At 29.7% G+C, this 20,349-nt stretch overlaps 1 protein-coding gene across 3 annotated transcripts in view; it reads left to right on the forward strand.

The window, feature by feature from the left end:
* The window catches only part of LOC143223008 (vigilin-like), a 64,238-nt gene extending 44,695 nt beyond the window's left edge, over positions 1-19,543 (forward strand). For all 3 annotated transcript variants that reach the window (XM_076450351.1, XM_076450350.1, XM_076450352.1), the window contains 10 exons: positions 883-1,101; positions 1,897-1,983; positions 7,658-7,792; positions 8,195-8,413; positions 10,594-10,735; positions 12,909-13,057; positions 13,309-13,548; positions 14,685-14,906; positions 15,449-15,667; positions 17,955-19,543. In XM_076450351.1, coding sequence (XP_076306466.1) covers positions 883-1,101; positions 1,897-1,983; positions 7,658-7,792; positions 8,195-8,413; positions 10,594-10,735; positions 12,909-13,057; positions 13,309-13,548; positions 14,685-14,906; positions 15,449-15,667; positions 17,955-18,185 — 1,863 coding nt within the window. In that variant the 3' untranslated portion in view covers positions 18,186-19,543. The remainder of the gene's footprint in view (positions 1-882; positions 1,102-1,896; positions 1,984-7,657; positions 7,793-8,194; positions 8,414-10,593; positions 10,736-12,908; positions 13,058-13,308; positions 13,549-14,684; positions 14,907-15,448; positions 15,668-17,954) is intronic.
* Positions 19,544-20,349: the final 806 nt, after the last annotated feature.

The following is a 20,349-nucleotide window of genomic DNA, read 5'->3' on the forward strand; positions in this document are numbered from 1 at the left end:
TTTTTTTTTTAAAGGGGATGTGTGGGGTTTGCCAAATTAATTAATCCTATGTGTAGGAATAAGGTGAAATATAGTTTTAGTGAAAAACTTTTGAAATTTGCTCAGGAGGCTGTAGAGACTACAAATAATTTGACAATTTTCAGATATAATAAAAACGAGTAGAATCATAAAAATCCATTTGGACAAGGAGCAGTTAAAACTATGAATCCATGTATTCATAGAGAAATTTGTTGAAAAAACAAACAAACGGAAGTTTGTGTGTGTCTACAAAACTTATTTGTACTGAGAGTTGTAAAATTACTTGAAGAAACAAAAGCGAAGTTTTAGTATAACACCAACTTTGAGTGTTAATTCAGAACGTGGAATGTAGATAAAGATTAGGAAAGACTAAATATGTTGGTTATTCTTAGCCACCCATAAGTTATCATTCAGTATTTTTAAGTAGTGTATATGAGAATATTTGATACTCAACAGTTCTGTATTTTCTGTACTAATCAGCTTTGTAACAAATTATTTAAAATGTAATACATTTTTACATAAACTTATCTAAAAATCTTGTATGATTGTATCATGAAGAATGTGCAAACTTATATAAGATAGTTTAAGCATGGTTGCACACTATGTTCAAACTAAAAATGCTATACCTTACAATGTTACAAGACAGTTCAGTTGTGTCCAAGCAAGAGATTTATATTTGATATACCAAAGGTTTATAAATTCATTTGACTTAACTGGTATTTAAATCTTTCCATAAAATATGTGCAGTAATTATGGTAATATTGGCTAACTCTTTGAAAACGTTACAGCATTACTCTGTTATCATATCACAATACCAAATAGTTAGATTTTAACAAAATTAATGGCTGCTTGCTTATTTTGTAGGGTAATATAGTGGATGTTGACATTATCATACCAGCAAAATTTCATAATTCGATTATTGGAGCCAAGGGACAACTTATCCGCTCTATCATGGATGAATGTGGGAAAGTTTCAATCAAGTTTCCACCAGAGGGTTCTGGAAGTGACAGAGTCACTCTCAGAGGTCCAAAGGAAGATGTTGACAAAGCTAAAAAACAGTTAATTGACCTATCAAATGAAAAGGTATTTATTTAGTTACTGCTTAATTTATATTATGCTTGTCTTGCTCTGAATAAAGATCTTTGTATAAAAAATCTTTTTGTGTGTACTGTAAATCATTGTAAAGTGAATCTTAATATTTTAGTATGTTAATATGCAAAGTACCATGATAAAAGTGGAAATATGTAGTATGATAAGTATAAGGGTTATGGTGAAGCAACAAAAGGAACAAGTTAGCCAGCTGTAGTACAGACTTATAAAGAATGTACTTGATTGCCTTATTCCTTTATTGTACATCCAATGCACATTTGCATGTGTTCTAAAGTCCTTAAAGTTTATTGCCAGTACTTTTGATCATGCACAGTGTTAAAAAAAAAAGTACTGTTTTATTTTCCTTGCTTGCTGATATTCACAGCATGATTTGCAGTAATTTTGTTTTAACAAAACTGTTTTCTATCTTTAAGTAATATTTGTATACATTGTGTAAAGATGTAAAACTATTAGTTTTTAACAACACTTGTTTGTTGTATTTCCATGTTTAGATTGTTCAGTATTTACTGTAGTATATTTTTCGTAACATTCAAGGAATTTGAGCTTATAATTTTAAATAGTTAAAAAATATTGAAATATTAAACAGTGTTGTAAACATATCAGTGTTGATTATTTTGCCCTCTTAAGTTAATAAACTGTAAAGAACTATATTTAGTGAAATTGTAAATACTGAAGTTGGAAATGACATTAACATAAATGTTTTACATTTGTTTTAATATCTACAAAAATGTAAGATGTTTCCAGTTATTAAGAAAGCAATTTTTCTAGCAATTATCAAGTTACACAGTAGAGCTGAAAGCTAAACCTGAACATCACAAGTTCTTGATTGGAAGAAATGGAGCAAATATAAAGAAAGTAAGTTCAGAAAAAGTTTGCTTGTCTTAAGACATAGATTTTGATAATTGATTTATTTTGTGTGTTTTTAACTTCTATACACTTTTGTTATTACAAGATCACATTTCAGGTAGATGTATTTGTAATCCTTGAATTTGTTCATTGAAACTTTTATGCACAGTGCTACCCTAACCATTTTTAGGTTGGTCTGAAAAACTTTGGTCTACATTTGATGCCTTTGTTTTCAATGCCTATTGTACTGATTTAAAAAAAAAAATCTTGAATTTGGAAGTATCATTAATCACAATGATAAAAAAAAGTTTTTTTCCTTGTGCATAATTTCATGCTAGAAGATGTTAATTTGTTATATGAAAAGTGTTTTTTAACATTGATTATCTTGTTCAGTCATCCTAATATCACTGTACAGTAGCAAGTTCAAGTGAAAAAAGTAGTTTAGGAAGAAAAATTATTTCATATTTTCTCTGTAGATAAACTACAACCTTTTTCCTCTTATATTATTGTTAGAAAAAAATTATACTTTAATTGGGTTTATAGAAAATAGTTATCAATCATGCTTGTTTTTCAGCTGGAAGTATTTTCTTTATTATTACTTAAGTATTGTATATGATAAATAGTTTGGAAATTCCTGATTTATTTTCTTTGTGTCTAGTTATGAAAATGTGAAATTAAAAGGGTTGCAGTACATGAACTTTAGTAATAAATTTTGTTGGTAATGTTTTTTGTATTTTCTATGTTGCACTTCATTTTGCTTTCCAGCACATTCAGGAATGTTCTGCTGAAATTCAAATCATTACTTAAAATAGGAAACTTCAGTTGGTTTGTATCAAAAATTCTAATCTATTTCTTAGCATGTATTTGATATGTGAAAAAGCTTAATGTTAAATATAATGGAGCACAATTTAACATTTAAAAGAAGTTTATTATGAAAATATGTAGCTACATCAAAATATGATTTTAAAACTGCCATCTTCCATGTTCATCTGTGGTCATGATGCTGGGTTAAAAGAACTTGTTTAAATTGTTAGATGTTGGTGTGATTTCTGTAAAGAATGTCAGATTCATGCCAGGGTTTACTTAGCCATGATTAGTTGAGGTATAATTTATAGCTGTTTTCATTTGTTTTAAAAGGATAGCAAAGGTGTTTTTCTATCCTTACAGTTATTCCAGTTTTAACAGTGTACTCATGATAACAAACATATGTAAATTTGATAATGTTGGAAGCAAGACAGGTTTCTTCATATTGTAAGGTTTTTGTAAGACCATTAAACCTTTCGGTGCTGAATAACAATTTTTAATGTTTGGCATGGTGCTGAATATATATGTTTGATACTTCAAGTAATTACGGTATCAGTACTAAAACATGATATCTCTGCAATAACTCAACAAAAGTCCCTGAAATATTTAGTGATTGTACCCAATACTATATATGTTAAATTCAATACATAAAAATAACAGGAATAAAGGAAGGTTGCCTGCCTTGCTGAGCCTTCAAGTAGACTGTGGTCGCCAACTGAGCCGAAAGGGTTTAACTGGTTTTGTCACATTGTTACTGAAATTTTGGAATTTCATTTTTGAGTATTGGCCCTGGCCATTCTCTAAACTGAAAGGTAGTTCAAGTTTCTTTATTTCTTTGGAGATAGCTTCATCAATTAGAGGTTCTATAAAATTAATTTTGCAACTTTGAGAAGTTGTGTACTTGATTTCTATTTTTGTTAGAGGTATGATGTTTGTTTGTTATTGTCTTTAAATTTGTTTGAAGTAGTGGATATTTGTTCAAATGGAATGATTTCAGTTAAGAGCATTGAGTGTTTTCATCTATATATTACAGCAACTGTGGTTCTTTTAAATTCTCCCTTTATTGCACCTTTCTTGTAAACTTAAATGATTAAAGTTGAAGGAAAAGAATTGTTTTATGAAACAACAAATGTTGTATATTACTGCCATTATCAAACAAGTTAATGACAAGAAAATGTACTGTTCTTGTCATTCTGTTGATTAAAGATGAGTTTGACACAGTTTCTATTCTAGAAACTTGATTAACCCATGTTATATGGGTTTTCTCCAACTTTGTAATTATCATGAAACCATCCCGTCTCCTCAAATGTAGTGTGTTTTCATGAAATTTGACAAAACATTACAAGTGTCCTGCATACAAATATTCAGATGCTTTAGTAAAGTATTTTGTTTTCTTAAGTTTGTGCATGGACCCATAAATCCTCTAAGTCAGTCTGAGAAGTGGTTTTCGTGATATCAAGTTTTTAAAATAAAACTAAGTATAATGAATTTATCAATGTAGTTGAAACAAAGTTAAAAACACAATCTACATCAATCTAACTGCAAATTGAGTACGGTGACTTTTCTTCTTCACATTAAAAATACTTTTTCATCTGAATATTTTCAGATTTCATTTATATAATATTTTCAAAACTTGATTTTATGTTTTTTGTGCTCCAACTGACTGTTAGTTTGACTAATCTTGCAACCAGTAAAAATATAAATTATTCCTTTTTATCTTTCTAGCATGAATGTAATAGGAACCTACATTTTTATTTTAAATAACTTATAGTAGTATACATCTGTTTAAACTTAATTTTGTCGTATTATTCTTTGAAGCACATCTAATCATTGTGCCACAAATTCTAAATCGCTTAATGAATATGCAACTTGCATTACCTCATTGAATCACGTAATGCATGAGCTACTTGTGAACATAACTTATTGAAGTTTTTTCATTATTTTATCTAACCTGATAAATATTTAGTGTTTACATTTTAATTACTTCTGTAATAATAAAGAATTTGCATGAAAAACAAGAAATACAGTTCTTACATTTGTAATTTTGTTCTTTTTCTGCTGGTTTCCAATGAAATTTAAACCTACTTTATTGTACTAATGTTGCTAGTAAGTTACTTTTTAATATTTTTAAGAAGAATTTAAAATCAAATGCTCGTAAGGTGACAATGAACAGTTTTCAAACTCTTGTGCCGCAAGAGAAATTTAGCTTTGAAAAAGAATTGTCTGTAACCCATTTTTGGAGCATGACAGCCAATGTAATAAAACTTCTGAATTTGAACACTTAAAATTGTAGACAAACAGTACAGTGCATTGAAAAAGAACTCATTTGATAGATAACCTCAACTTAGATAGGATGTAACAGGTGGGTGTGGTACAAGTCTGATTTTTTTAGTTTATGCCTTCATAAACATGAGATTTAAGTCTATAAAAATGGAGTGTCTTAATATCTGTAATGAGTAAGTAATGTTAAATTCCATATTTCAGGAAGATGTGATAAGTTAGAGAAGTAAGAAGGCCTAGAGAATGTATCTCATGATTCCCATAATTGAGGGAGATTATCTTTTTAAATTTTTTTATATTAGAACTTATTAATAAACATTTATTTGTTATTACTATTAAGTTTTATCTAATTTGATGCCAAACTTATTTGTATGCATTGATAGTAATTTAAACACATTTTAAATATAACTAAAAGTTCGATGCGTGCACTTTGATAAACCCATTGCAAGTGGGTTAAGGGTATCTTGAAGTATTTTCAGAGGTTACTTTTTCTTGTAAGTAAATCTCCATTTTACTTTTTTTTAACCATGACATAGCAGCTTGTAGGATGGCTCTGAGTTTATTTTTTACTTCCAAGTACAAATTTTTAGCTTTTAGCCCTCTTATCTTGACTGATTTTGAGATCTAATTATGGTTTTGGTCTTGAGTGAAACTCTTTCAACTGATGTATTGTTCACACCCAAGATCATGTAGATTAATTTACTCTAATTCTGCCTAAAAGAACTTTAAGACCTTGTTTGAATCTTCACAACATACAAAAATCTGGTTGAAAACTGACATGTACTCACTTATTCAGCCTTTGATAATGTCAATACATGTAAATCCAAAAAAAGAAGTTAAAAGAGGGCTATTGACTGTATGTACAGTTTCTTCATGGAAAGAGATGTATTTATCTGCCATTCTTATATGCCATTGTCTTTTGTGTGGAATTCTAAGTGATTTTTATTTAATGGGATTTATGATTTAATTCATTTGTAAACCTGTTTTAGGAAACTTTTCTTAAATGTTATTGTTTGTAACATTATTAAGTTATTCATAATTGAATAAAGAAATCCAGCTAACTTTTTGTGACAGAATTTTCTGAAGTACACCTAAGTGCATTTGCATGTCATTGAATAAATCTGCACTTCCTTAAACAGATCCTTATCAAAGCCACCAACAGAAAACTTATTAATCCAACATTGGTCATAGATGAATAAGAAAAACTACAGCACTTATTTTTCTACTTAATTTTACATTTATTCCAACTACCATTTGTTTTCAATAGGAATATTTGGTTACCATAGAGAATGATTTAAGGCATCATATAGTCAATTGTTATTTTGTATATAAAGTAGCCAAACCTTTGTATTGTCTGTTTGTTTCATTTGAATGGTTCTGAAGAAACTGGAATGTGAAATGTAGAACATCTAATTAAATAAATAATAAAAACTAACTTTTTGCTGTTGGGTTATTTTCTAGCATTGAGATGTTATACTCACTACATAAATTGTTTCTCATACATTGAAAATTTGTAAAGCAGTCAAATTTATCTCTAATTTGCCAGTTAATCATTTATAATACATGTTAACTGTCTCTGCATGGGCTTAGTTGTGTTAACTGTGTGATCACTTTGTGTAAACCTCTAAAGACAAATACCCTGGAGCACCAACTTCAGTCTGTATACTTTCAAGACTACTTGTAAAATAGTAGTTTTTCATTCACAGAAAAAAAGTTTATAAATATGGACTACTGACAAGTTGGCATGAGTAAATAAATGTTTTGAAAAGCATGAAAGGTTGGGAGAAGGTTATATGATAGGTGATAAATTTATTGAAATCTCAAAGGTGAGGGGTTATTTTATATTCTGGCCTGCCAATATCTGTAGTTTGTGTACCATAGTGGACACTGAAACCCACAAATGGGAAGAAAGAAAAACTAGAAAGAAGAAATCTGAGTTGCATGACACAGAGAAATGGAGAATAAGAATTTAAGTATTTTCCTCTCCTGTAATTTTGTTTTCATTCTTGTATGTTTATCGGCAAGACTCCTCAAATGAATGAATGTATTTGTAGTGGTTCGGACTATGAGCCAACTTAATGGTAATTAGATTTTGAAGGGTTAAGGTACTGTTAACAGGAGGACCAATTTAAAGTATTTGCAGTTTTTGCTCTAACTCTATAAAAAATGATTGGATTTTAATTCAATTTTGTGGACTTGTGTAAATATTTCTCATTGTTCTGCCAAAAATTGATTGTTGTACATTGATAAGATCAGACAAGGACACTTTTAGAAGCTGAATAAACTGTATGGCTGAAGTGTGATCTATTGAGTGCTCTTAAATCCTTTCAAAATTGAACTCAAACATAGTTAACAATTTAGTTTTCTTTTTATATATTATCTCTATTTTAATTCTGCATTATTGAAATGTATTGGTAATAAAGTAGTTTAGATAAATTTGGAATGAAACTAAAAAAGGCTGTAGCATGTGTTGTTTGATTCCCCTACTTCCAAATTAAGCATTAGGGTGTAAATGTATTTTTTAGAATATCTAAGTAGTGTATTTATTTATATACAGTTTTGTTATTTTTATTAGTATATATTTTATTGTTTGAACTAGGTACGAGAAAAAACCGGGGCTCGTATAGTGTTTCCAACAGACAAAGATGAAGACAGAGAATCGATCATAATTATTGGTCGCAAGGAAGCGGTAGCAGAAGCAAGAAAGACACTTGAAGACATGGTGAAAGATCTGGTACATTCTCTTGTCTTTTCGTATTCATAAAATTAGATTTAAAAAATGTGAATTGCATTTTCAGAAGGTAAATTCTTATCTTTAGTTTTGTAGTATCCATAAATACCTGAACCTATTGAAAGGCATAGTCAGTGTTAGCTACCAATGAAACTATAAACTTATATTTACTGATATGGCACACAGCTGGAGTTATGAAATGGATTATTCTTGCTGTATTTAATTTTTTTACCCACATATGCATTAAAACAATTCAAGCACAATTGTATTGTGACATTAAAACTACAGAGAATAAAATCTTAAGTATACAAACAGTTCACACAATTTTTGAAGAGGATGTTTTGCTTATCCTTCTTCAATTATGTATAATTATATGTACATAAGACTATATTAAAATATTTTTAGGATAAAGTGGTAACAACTGAGATAAAAGTTCCACCTAAGTATCATCGACACTTTGTTCTTCGTCGAGGAGAAGTATTACGTCAAATTGCTGAAGACTTTGGAGGAGTTAATGTCAGTTTTCCTCGTAGTGGCAGTGAAAGTGATCAAGTTGTTTTAAAGGGAGCCAAAGAATGTGTCGAAGGAGCCAAACAAAGGATAATGGAAATTGTTTCTGAATTGGTAAGAGTATTGAGATTGGTTGGATTTAAAAAAGTTTACTGAAGTCACAAAGTGACTTCTCAGTTGTTCAACTTGCCTGTAGTAATGTGTTTTATAGAATATACAAGTTCTTATAAAATGGAAATGTTTTTCTACATATGTAAATCATTTATAAACAAAGTGATAAAAGTGGGTAGATAAACCCTGAAATGTATCCTTATGTTTTCATTAGTAGTCTGTAACATTTTTAATGTGTACAGCGTTCAACAAAGAAAGTAACATTTTTTGTATTTGTATTAGATAACTATCTTGTAAAGTAAAAATTGCAGGTTTTTGAATTTTTTCGATTTATCCAATTTTCCATAAACTGGTTACTCTTCTAGAAGTAAGAAATTAGCATAATATTGAAATTTATATTTAAGAAACATAGTTTTTTATATTAAAAATCCTGTATAATGTCAAGTTTTTTAAATTGTAATATTTTGTCATAATACAATCCAACTGATTACATTTTTTACCATTGCGTTCTGTAATGTATGTTATGACTGTAATAATCTGTGAAGTACTCTGGTAAATTTTCTAAAGAAAGCTCATTTATGAGCAAATCTTGAGTAACAAATAGAAATATTTTTGTTCCTCATACTTATAAATTAGTTTTGTAGGCTTTCATTTCTTGTAAAAGTATTTTGCATCGATGAAATTCATTGAACTCGTTATATTAAAACTGTATACAAGTATTCATCTTCCAGTTCTAAACTTAATACAAAATTAATCTGTTGTAAACAACAAGGATGCTAAATTCAGTCTTGTCCTTTTACATTATTCAGGCCTGGCTGTGGCTTGAAGATTAGCATGCTAAACTGTGAAACTGAAGGTATATGGTTTGCATCCAGTTTCCAAAAAAAAGCAACAAAATATGCTTCTCACTTAGGCTGTAGTTGTATTGTAAGAGTGACAGTCAAGTACCACTATTTCAATTCAGTAGCCTAGAAATTGGCAGTATGTGCTATTGACCAGCTCCATTCCTTCTAGTATACAGTACAAAATTAGGGATAGCTAATGAATATAGCCCTTATGTTGCTTTTGTATAAATTTCTAAATCAATTATCTCACTTTTCTCACAGTAAAAATACTCAACAAATTTCTTAACTTGGTAATAGAAAAGCTTTAATTTAGGTTTTGCATAAAAAACTTGTGTTGGGAAATTTATGAAATTTTGTCGTGAAGCTTTAAAGAAAAAATATAACTTTTACCCTTTACTTTTTTGGTCTTTCAGTTTTAAATTCTTGTTTGTTAGTTTTATGTCCATGCACTTTTTAACTTGCTTGGAACTTGTTAACATATTTGTTTTTATACTGTATTTTACTAATTGAAACAACTGACTTGCTTAAATTCCAACAAACATGACATGAATTACATTGTTTATCAATGAGTAAGTAGTTTTACCTTTCAAAGTGGTGTTACTGTTGCATTTGTCAGATCATAATGTATTGTTTTACAACAGTTTCCTGGTGGCTCAGTAGTCAGTCTGAAGGTTATAACTCTAAAATTGTTTTCTATACCTGTAATGTTGAACCACAAATAATAAACTGAAAAGCTTTGTGCTTAACAATTTTGTCAACAGTATTTTTATTTGAGATCAGGTTAGTAGTAATTCATATTGTTCACCCATTAGTCAATAATTGAAAGATGTGAGAAAACTTTGGATCATATTGTTCTTTCCATCTTCCTAGTGGTACCAGATTTACAATTAGACCAAATGTTTTTGCTTGTAAACTTTGGGGTGGGATTTACATGACAGACACAGTACAGATAACTAGTGATGTAGTTTTGTACTAATAGAACAAATTAGTGATGTAGAAGTAGTTGTTTTAATTAAGTTGTATGTTTCACTCAGTGATCCAATTTAGCCTGAATAAGAATTTAGAACTATCAACCATAAAGCGATTTTCTTTTATTCCTTCCCCCCTGCTCATTTGCACATGTAAATGGTTGTTTTATTCTATCTGTGTAGTGGAGTTCATTGTTAAACTTTAGTTTTATTCAGGATAATTTGGTTTAAATTACAAATACAGTAAATTCATTATCATCCTGAAATAAACATTTAGATTCATTAAAATGAATTGCAGTTAACTTAAGTAATTATAATACAATAGTTATTTTGTTTCAGTTTATTGTATGATCTGTTTTTTTTTCTATAGGAAGCAATGGTGACAATTGAGTGCATTATACCACAGTTATATCATAGAGTGGTTATGGGTGCTAAAGGGCATAAAATACAAGCAATTACCCAAGAACATAATGTCCACATTAAGTTCCCTGACCGTGAAGCAAGAGATGATGGTATGGTAGAAACTTTTTTTTTTAAATGAGACTTGCACATTGTCACTTCATTAAATTTTTAGCAGTGAGCATTCTCTAATTTATCTTCAAGCATTCTAATTGCTTTTAAATATATTTTTCACTATTTAACAAAATTGTCACTAGTAGTGTGCTACTTTTTAAAGTTAGGTAACATTTGTTCTCATGAATAGTAACTGCCTATTACTGTGTTAACCTTTTTTGTTTATCAAGAAAAACACTAGTCTAGCTATAACAGAAATAGATCTTTCAAACCTTTGATATAGTGTTATGTAATTATTTTTTTCTGTCTGAGATGCAGTTATTGAGATTGATGTTCATTAAAATATGAAACTTGCAATAATTTGGTTAAAAGAGTACATGAAGCATCTTAAACACAGTGGTCACAAGTACTTTTGAATGTCTATTTAAAATATTTAGGTGCTTGCAAAACTTCTAAATCCTGAAGTGTTATTGTTATTAAATGTTCCTTTAGTTTTGTAATATTCACATGTGCATGCACATGCAGATTTACAAATTGTACAATTTCAGGGGATAATTGTTGGAGATGACTTGCTTTTTCAACAGCTTACTTAGTTCATTTAAAATGATCTATAGGCTGTTGTGAGCATGATGGTTACCCTTTAACCTTTAAACAGTGGCAATTATCAATTGATGCCATTACTTACAACATTCTGGCTGTTTAAGGGTTAATGCTAATTCTAGATCAGTTTGATAAAGCTCATTTACCACTATTCATCTAAACACAGATGTAATATCACTACTTTAACATGCATTGAATGTATTACAGTACAACACCCAACCTCATGTTTAAATATGTGTTGGAACATACATAATTTCCTGAGATTGTCCTCTTTCGAGGCATCAGTGTCTTACATAGTATAAATATCTGAAATAGTTGATTATACTGGCATTCTATACTTAAAATGTCATTGTCAGTACCTTCAGCACTAACAAATCTAGTTTGTGTTATCCATAATTTTGCTGTTTGTCACATGAACTAGTTTAATACTGCAACTTTAACTTGTTTAAGTAAAATATAATTCTTTTAAATAGTTTTTTTATTTTAGTTAATAAATGCAAATATTGATATTTAAGCTACTTAAAATAAGTTTGTAAACTTTTGTGGTATCAAAAAAAGCACCTGTCAAATTTTAAGTTTGAAGTCATTAATGAAATGATAAAAGTGTGGATAAATTAATACAAATCTCCTCATTTGTGAGAACTTAGATCAAAGGATTAATTGGAACAGTACTTGTAAGGTTCAGAGGTGTGGTATTGAACTTGTATTTGTTATAGTAAGTATTAAAATTTTAGAATTGTAAGAGAAAGAAATGCCAAAATATATTAACTGATTAATGGAATTAAGATTGTTGTTATGCTTTATTTCAAGTTCAGCTTGATAAATGAACGAAATGGTTTGTACAAATTTAGGGTTAAGTAGAGCTGGATGATTAGTAGAATCTAAGACATCTATATGGTAAAATAACCAAGTCAAGATTAGAACACTTAAATACTTATTTTAATTAGATAGCTAACAAAATTAGAGAAAGTGTATGAGAAATTAACTTTGAATTTGCAGTTAGGTTGAAAGTATATGAAACTGTTTTTATTAATTCTAAAATAAATTAATGAGCTTCCAAATGGTTCAATTTTCCTACTTTTTTCTGTGCTCTAGAAAAGATTTATGGTACTTTGGTATAAGTCAATGTAATAAAAAAGGTTATTAAACTGTTAGAAGCAGCTTAGAAAATCTAAATAAAAATACAAAACTTTAGTTAGTTTTTTTAGTATTCAAAAAGTTGTGAAAACTCAGTGTGGGTTAAATTTTCTTTTTTAAACTTTAAACTTGTTAAAATGTATCCTTAACAAAGTCAAACTACATATTCAGTCTATAAGTAGCTCTCTTTTTTTTTTTTTCCTTTCTTAAACTAAATTCTTATTAAGAAATATAATTATTATTGCATAATAGTCAAAACCCATATTAAATGCACAGTTAACAGAAAAGTTTAACTTAATGGGTTAAAATCTGACACTAAATGTCAGGTTAACATGTGTAGTTTCTTGTTTATGAAGATGTACAAAATGTTTCATTTTAGCTCTCATTTCATATGATCGTTTTATGTAAGTATTACTCTTGTTTAAATTATATTAGGACCTACTGATTCCTATCAAAATGGTGAAGAGTCAGCTCTGAATGGTGATGTTGATGATGTCAACCCAAATAGCAAACCTAGGAAGTCTGATATTATCTTCATAACTGGAAAGCATGAGAATTGTATGGCAGCTAAAGAAGCCCTTTTGGTAAATTTGAAACTTTTTTTCTTGGATAACTAGTGGAGAAATATTTCCATTTGAAATAATTTTTGTAGTTCATTAATGACAGACATTTTTTCAGTTTCATTGTAGTGTTAGGTTCTACTTGTAATTATTATAGTGTAATTTTGTTTTGGGTTTATACAACGATTAAAAACTATTTTCGGAGTCATGAATTTGTATTTGATATTAACAAAATTGCTCTTTTTTTTTTTTTATTCTGTGATGATTGGTTCCAGAATCTAGTGCCTATTACTCTGAAAGTGGGAATACCATATGATCTTCATCGCTACATTATTGGTCAAAAAGGGAAGGATGTCAGAGAAATGATGGACAGGTATGATGTAAGCATTAAGGTGCCAGCTGCTAACTTGGAGAGCGAGATTATTGAAGTAAGTGGACCACCAGCAAATGTAAGTGAAGCAAAGGATGCTCTTCTGAAGAGAGTCCAAGAACTTGAAGAAGAAAAGCAAGAAAGGGTTGAGTACATACTATTTATCCAATAGTGTTTTTAATGTTATTTCTTAGGAAACAGTTATGACCATGTTTGTTAGTAAGATATTTGTCAAGTTTAATGAATGTTAGATGCATTTTTAATGCTTGTTTTTAATATTAACAAAATGCCTTGTACAGGAAAAAAAAATTAACTTTTCTTGAATGGACAGTATCATCAGAGGCTAAAAGTGATTTTTTTAGGTGTCAAAAATTTGTCCTAAATACTTTAAGTGCATATTTCACCTCATCTACTACAAAAATATTCATAGCAAATGCCAAATATTATTATTAGGTAAATGCTGTCACATGACCCAAATTTATAGATGTTGATAGATCTGGACTTGGATTGAAGCAGTTACAAGCATAAATAGCAGAACAAGGATGCACATGGATATATTGGTCTTTCCAGATCTGTGCCTAACTCTAGTGCTTACATTTTGTAAATCCATAGAAGCATACACTAAATGGAAGCTGTAATTCTGATGTTGTGGTAGTACTGAGCATGAAACATTGTACAAGAAACAACAAACTTTGGAACAGATTCTTTTCTTAAAAATAAACTGAAAGTTTATTACCTGGCAATTGACTAATACTGGGACAAATAAATCATTGTTTTGTTTGTTTTTATGTGTGCTACTGCCCCATAAATCTTTGTAAGAGAGAGTAAAATAAGTGTTCTACCATTAAACACAAGCCCTAAACATGCAGAGCTTGTCACACCTAAATCAATTACTTGCTACTACTAATGAAAATATTGCATTATGGTTAACATTTAGCTATTACTCATTTTTATCCTAGTCAGAAATTGTTTTATTTAGTGTGAGAAATTTACTTCAGTATTTTCTATGCATATCCTCTTAAACCTTTGTGCCCAACATGGTTTTCAAGATCATTTGGTATACATAAGCTCCATTTCCTGCTATTGAGGGTTTGAAGTACAATATTGCAAATCATACAAAACTAATTCACTAGATCACAAACTATTAAGATTACTAAATTACATTTTTATCATGTTAATAATCAAAATTCCAAACTTCAGTTAATCATAACCTTTGGCAAGAACTTTTGAAATGAAAAGCTCAATCTATATTGTTCAATTTTATTTTTTTTATGATGTCAGGTATTGCGTAGCTTTCATTTGGCTGTTGAAGTTGATCCAAAACATCACCGTCACATTATTGGTCAAAAGGGAACAGTAATATCTAAAATTCGGCAAACTCATAAAGTGCAGATTCATCTCCCAGAAAGAGGGGACCCACAACAGAACATCATCACTATTATTGGATACGAAGAAAATGCAGAAGCTGCTAAGGAAGATATTCTTAAAATTGTTCAAAAACATGTAAGTCTGTACTGTTTGAAGTATTGTATGAATTGATAGGTTACACACAGATGTTTCTGGATAGTTGTGAAGTACTTGTTACATTTCTTGGTCTTGAAAGAAAATAAGTTTTATGTAGATATATCAAACTTACAAAACAATACAATAAAATTCCATGCATAATTTCAAGCCTATAGTTAAATCAAAATAAAATAAAACTAGTCTGATTTAAAGGATATTCTGAAAAAGTAGAAAAATGATTTTATTTTATCAATGGTATTTAGTATTACTAACCACTAAACAGTATTGTGACTTAAGAATTTTTTCTATTGGACTTGCATGGAGATAACTAATCATTTTCTTATAACACTTTCTAATACTTTTGGAAGTTTACATTCAATCTAGAAATTAAGCAACTGATGTTATTTAACTTAATAAACAGTCAGGAGGTGTTCAGACTGAATTGTCTGTAGTGTGAAAACTTGTACAAATAGCTATGTTTACTCCATGTTTTTTTAAACTGCCAAGGAAATTTTTAATGATAAATGAATATTTGAAACTAGGAAGAAATGGTTACAGAGGAAGTTGAAATAGACTTCCGTGTCCATTCTCGACTTATTGGAGTGAGAGGACGTAACAGAAAGAAGATTATGGATCGGTATGATGTAGATATTCAGTTTCCCCGCAACAGTGAATCTACTTCTAACTTTGTAATGATTACAGGACTGAAGGAGAATGTGGAAGATTGTAAGGACCATTTGCTAAACTTGGAAGAAGAATATGTGAGTGACAGATCTTGACTTTGTTGTTGGTTTGCTTAACTGGTTTTACATGCTAGTGATTTTACAGAATTGGTCTTGTATACAACATGTATAAATTTTATTTGCTTTATATTTATGCAAGGCTCTTGTGTATTTGTATTTTATTGAATGAAAAACTGATTATAAACATTTAAAAATAATGTTTTAAATTAACTTTCTTCAGACTTTGCTAGCCTGTAAGGCTGTGTTGATCAATGGAGAAAAGATATGTCATCCCAGAATAACATTAAGGAGTCTAACAGATACACATAATTTAAGTTTTTCCAAAACACACTTTATCTGATAAAGAATGAGAAGTAAAAATGTTTGATTACTAGCTTTATATTTAATTCTTTGTTTTATACAACCCAGACAGTATTCAAATAGAAGTGTTGATTGCATCAAAACTCCATATGTAGTGTTGTTTGTAGGTTTTGTACTTTAAGGAACCCAAATTCCTTTGTTTAAAATTTAGACACCCTTGAGACATTGTTTTTCATATTGAAAAGTATTAGCCCTTTTGCAATGATATAATGTATTTTACAACAGGTTGACTGACAAAGAATATTTTATGCAACAATACATAGGGTTGCTCAATATATCCCACAAAAGCTGGTATGATTTTGTTACAGATTGCAGGTGTCTTGTATGTAGAGAACAGCAATAATTTGTCTTTTTACTAAAAATATGTTGATCGCTAGTTATTTATGCTCATTCAATATAGTTTGAATGCAAGGTGATTTTCATTTTAAGTATTAAAACATTTTTTTTATCTTGTAATACTTATTTCATTTACATAACCTTCGAAACCTCAAAAGGAATATCAAGTTTTTAAAGATGTACTTTTTCATTTTCTCTACTGTATAATATCAACATGATGCAATGTTTAAAATTAAGAAATATAAGTGTACCTTCATTTTAATATTTTTATAGAAGATATTTTGTATTCATAACTTTGTGTATTTTCCTTTTTCCTATAATTAAATTTTGTTTTATTTTCCTTTCATACTCTTTATCTTTCATTACCTATCTTGGCACAAACCAATGATACCCTCAGGACATAATTACAATACCTTTTCAGCAGAGATGTATAAACTTTTGGTAAAATTATCTTCCCTTTGTGTAAAATCTTAAGTCTTGAACTGGTGCAATGTATGATGTGTAGTTTATACCTTTCAGTTGTGCATTTTAAAACTAAATGTAATAACTAAGACTTGCATATAACTTAACTGTTGCTCTAACATATTTAACTAAGAAAATAACTGCTATTATGGTTTAAGCACATAACCACTACAATTACCAAGAACAGAAACTGCATAACAATTTCAAAGTGACTTACAATGGATTACAGTGTAAAATGAGCTCTTTCTAATGACTATACATGTATATGTAGCAGCTCCATGTATTACTAAAAACTCAAGTAAAAATGTAAAAGGTGCATGCAATGAAATTTTTTGTTTCTATTCCATTCAGCTAGAGAACTATGAAACTTGTGACAGTAGGACAAGTTAACTTAATTGTCTAGATATCAAGGCAAGAGAGGATGTGTGAAAGTTGAGATTTTTCAGAAGTCGTGGATCAAGTGAAAACATTATTTGTAAACCTAATTTCATTTTTGTTTTTGCAGATCTGTCATTTATTACAAGAAAATGTGATATAGCTGTAGCTGTATTATAGACATTGACCTGAAAGTTATGTTTCAAACATAGGTTAATTTACTCTAATCCTGCCTATAAGAATTTCAAGTTGAGGGTAGGCTCATAGAGATCCAGATGAGTAATAAAACTGAATTGGGTATATGCATGCCACGTGCATAGTGTTCCTTATGCACAAATATATAGCTGATAAAAAGGTCTTGTAGGTTAATTTGCTCTAATCCTGGCTGAAGAAAGTTCAAGCACCACAGCTATTGAGGATTCCTTCTTGATTTTACATAGCTCAGTTTGCGAAATAAACTTGGGATATATTTGAACATTTCTTTTTAAAATTACTTTAAGTGAATAGAGTGGAAACTTAAAACTTTTGATGTCTTAAAAAAAAAAAAAGATACCTTGTCAGAACAGTAACTGAATATTTCATTGACTATAATAAAACGTCCTGGGTAAAAACCAAGTTGAAAGTTTATGAATAATGGTGAAAAATAGTTATATATTTTTGATTTTAATGTGCGAGTTTCTTTAGTATCTTCAAATTTATTTTTCAATATCAATACTGTTCCTGCTACACAAGGCAAGAATATAATTCGTAAATCTTTGTTCTTTGTTATTAGCTTCAAGATATAACAGAAAATGAATACATTCAACAATATATGGCAACATCATCACGATTTTCTGGAGAAGAATCCACTTGGAATAAAGGAGAGTCAAGAGAAATTATTATTAAGGGAGGCCCTTGGGAACAGTCCCAAAATGCTCCTGACACAACAAGTACCCAAGACTTCCCGTCCTTTGGAGGAGGAAATGGTCCCCCTAAACCTGTAGCCTGGGGTCCTCGTCGATGAACTCTGGTGACATCTGAACCTGTGAGCTTACACGTTGGAAGTACAACCAGCTTTCCATTAAAATTTATTTTCATTTTGATATTAACTGAAATTCTATTGATTGATGTTTTCCTAACTGCCTTTCACCTAATAATGGGTCATATTCTCTTAATTTTCAATGGACAAAAGCACCTTATAGTTAACATCGGAGACTATAGTCTTTTTTTTTTTTTTTTTTACAGGGTATACTTTAAGTAAATTTTTAATGAAACATAATTAAATGGTATTTATCACTAATCTTGAGTTCGTGCTTAAACCTGTTAGGCTTTGCTTGGTAAGATGTGTATACTTTTCTTATCAGATGTCTGCTAAATGACTGAAAGATAGCTAATATCAAGGCAAGAAGGAATTTTTACCAAATAGAAATTGGAAATAAAGTAAAATTTAAATTAGTTATGAACTTTCTTTCATGTTATGAAGTTTTAATCCTTCTTCACTATTTTTGAGAAAACTAATGATTTTTGTACCTTTTTTTTACATTCTGATAAAGTTTTATCTGAATTAGGATTTTAATTTTTGGGAGGGGGTTGCCTTAGTACATAAATGTATGTATGAGGTTGTACAATCGTGATGAATTATGTTTCCTCCATTCTCTTTTGCATTAATAAAAATCAGTAAATAAAATCATCAGGGTACTAGTAAATTACACCTAATCCTTTTATGATTTAAGTCTTGTTTCATGGTAATGTATTTTAAAATAGTACTGTGGAATTTACCAAGGAACCATTCACGTTCATTTTAAAGTAGCGTTGAAACGTGTTGTTTTTCCCCTGTAATTAATACAGCTGAGAATTATTCTTGCACACACAGAAATTACATTCTTAAAGGTAGGTTGCTGTTGGATGCTTTTGTTGCACTTGTATGAAACTATTCATTATTATAGTCAAAGTGGAAACCATACGTTTTAAAATTTGAAATCTTTTCTTTATTTCTTAATGAAACTACAGAGCGTGAATGACTCCTTGTTTGACTCCCAGTTACGTGTACAATAACGATATATATATATGTATACATATATAAACGTCTCTACTGCTTACCTAAAATTTAGGATAGAGACTTTTGTGAAATAGTTAGAAAAAACAAAGTACTGTATTTCTTAACTTGTGTGACAGAATGAATTACCAGAATATAAGCAGTCTTCATCATTTATTAGAAGATCAAGACTGGTTTGTTTTTTAGATCTATGCATTATCTGTAACTGTTTGATCTAATCCAATACCAAGAAAGGCTTAAGCCATTTGTGTTGGAAAGAATGTTTTGTATATTAATCTTAACCAATACTATGATCTGCCAGAATAAACTTTCTATAGTAAATCTAATTTGGTTCTTTAATTTTGTAGATCAATAATTTTGAACGAACTATGTTTTCTTACTTTGAGGGATTAGGTTAATGTTATATTACTACTCTCACATCTTCATGTGTTATGACGTTTGTCTTTTCGTACTGAACAGGTAAACCTGAAACGTGTAGTTCACTGTAACCGTAATCCTTATTACCTACTTCGTATTGTATTGACTTGAGTATTTCTCGGTAACCTAATGTGCATATGATGTATCTGTGTTACACTACAAGGATGGTACACACGTTGCATTTTACAAGCGATTTTGTGGCCTAAGCGCTGCATAGTAATTAGCAAAATGAATTTTTTATAGCAAAATTATCCCTTAAGTAACTTTGCACTAAATTCAATAAACGAAGCAAATTAAGTGACTCTACGTATTTAGATTACGTGTTTTGTGTAAATGTAAGAATTGAAATAGAACTATCTTACTGGTAACAAGGTTCACACGAGTCGTGACAATCCTGGAAAGTTAGAATTTTGTGAAAAATAATAAAATGAAATCTTATGAGTGTAGTTGTAGCACGTGAAAAACAATCTATGAAACAGTGCACGCGGTAGTGTGTCGCGCGGACGTAACTTTTTCCTGGACACTGATTTATTAACGGGAGTGATAGTTTAGCAATTTTCCACTTTCTGTATTTGGGAACGTAGTAATCTCACATTCTCGGTGGATGTTCTCTACTGGTCTTACTTCACAAGCTTAATTTCAAAGCAATTCGTTAAAATCAATTGAAATGTAACATCTACAATTTATATATTTTTACTTTCGCACTAAAAGTACA

The sequence above is a fragment of the Tachypleus tridentatus genome, chromosome 8 (genome assembly GCF_004210375.1).
Source record: "Tachypleus tridentatus isolate NWPU-2018 chromosome 8, ASM421037v1, whole genome shotgun sequence".
NCBI lineage: Eukaryota > Metazoa > Arthropoda > Merostomata > Xiphosura > Limulidae > Tachypleus > Tachypleus tridentatus.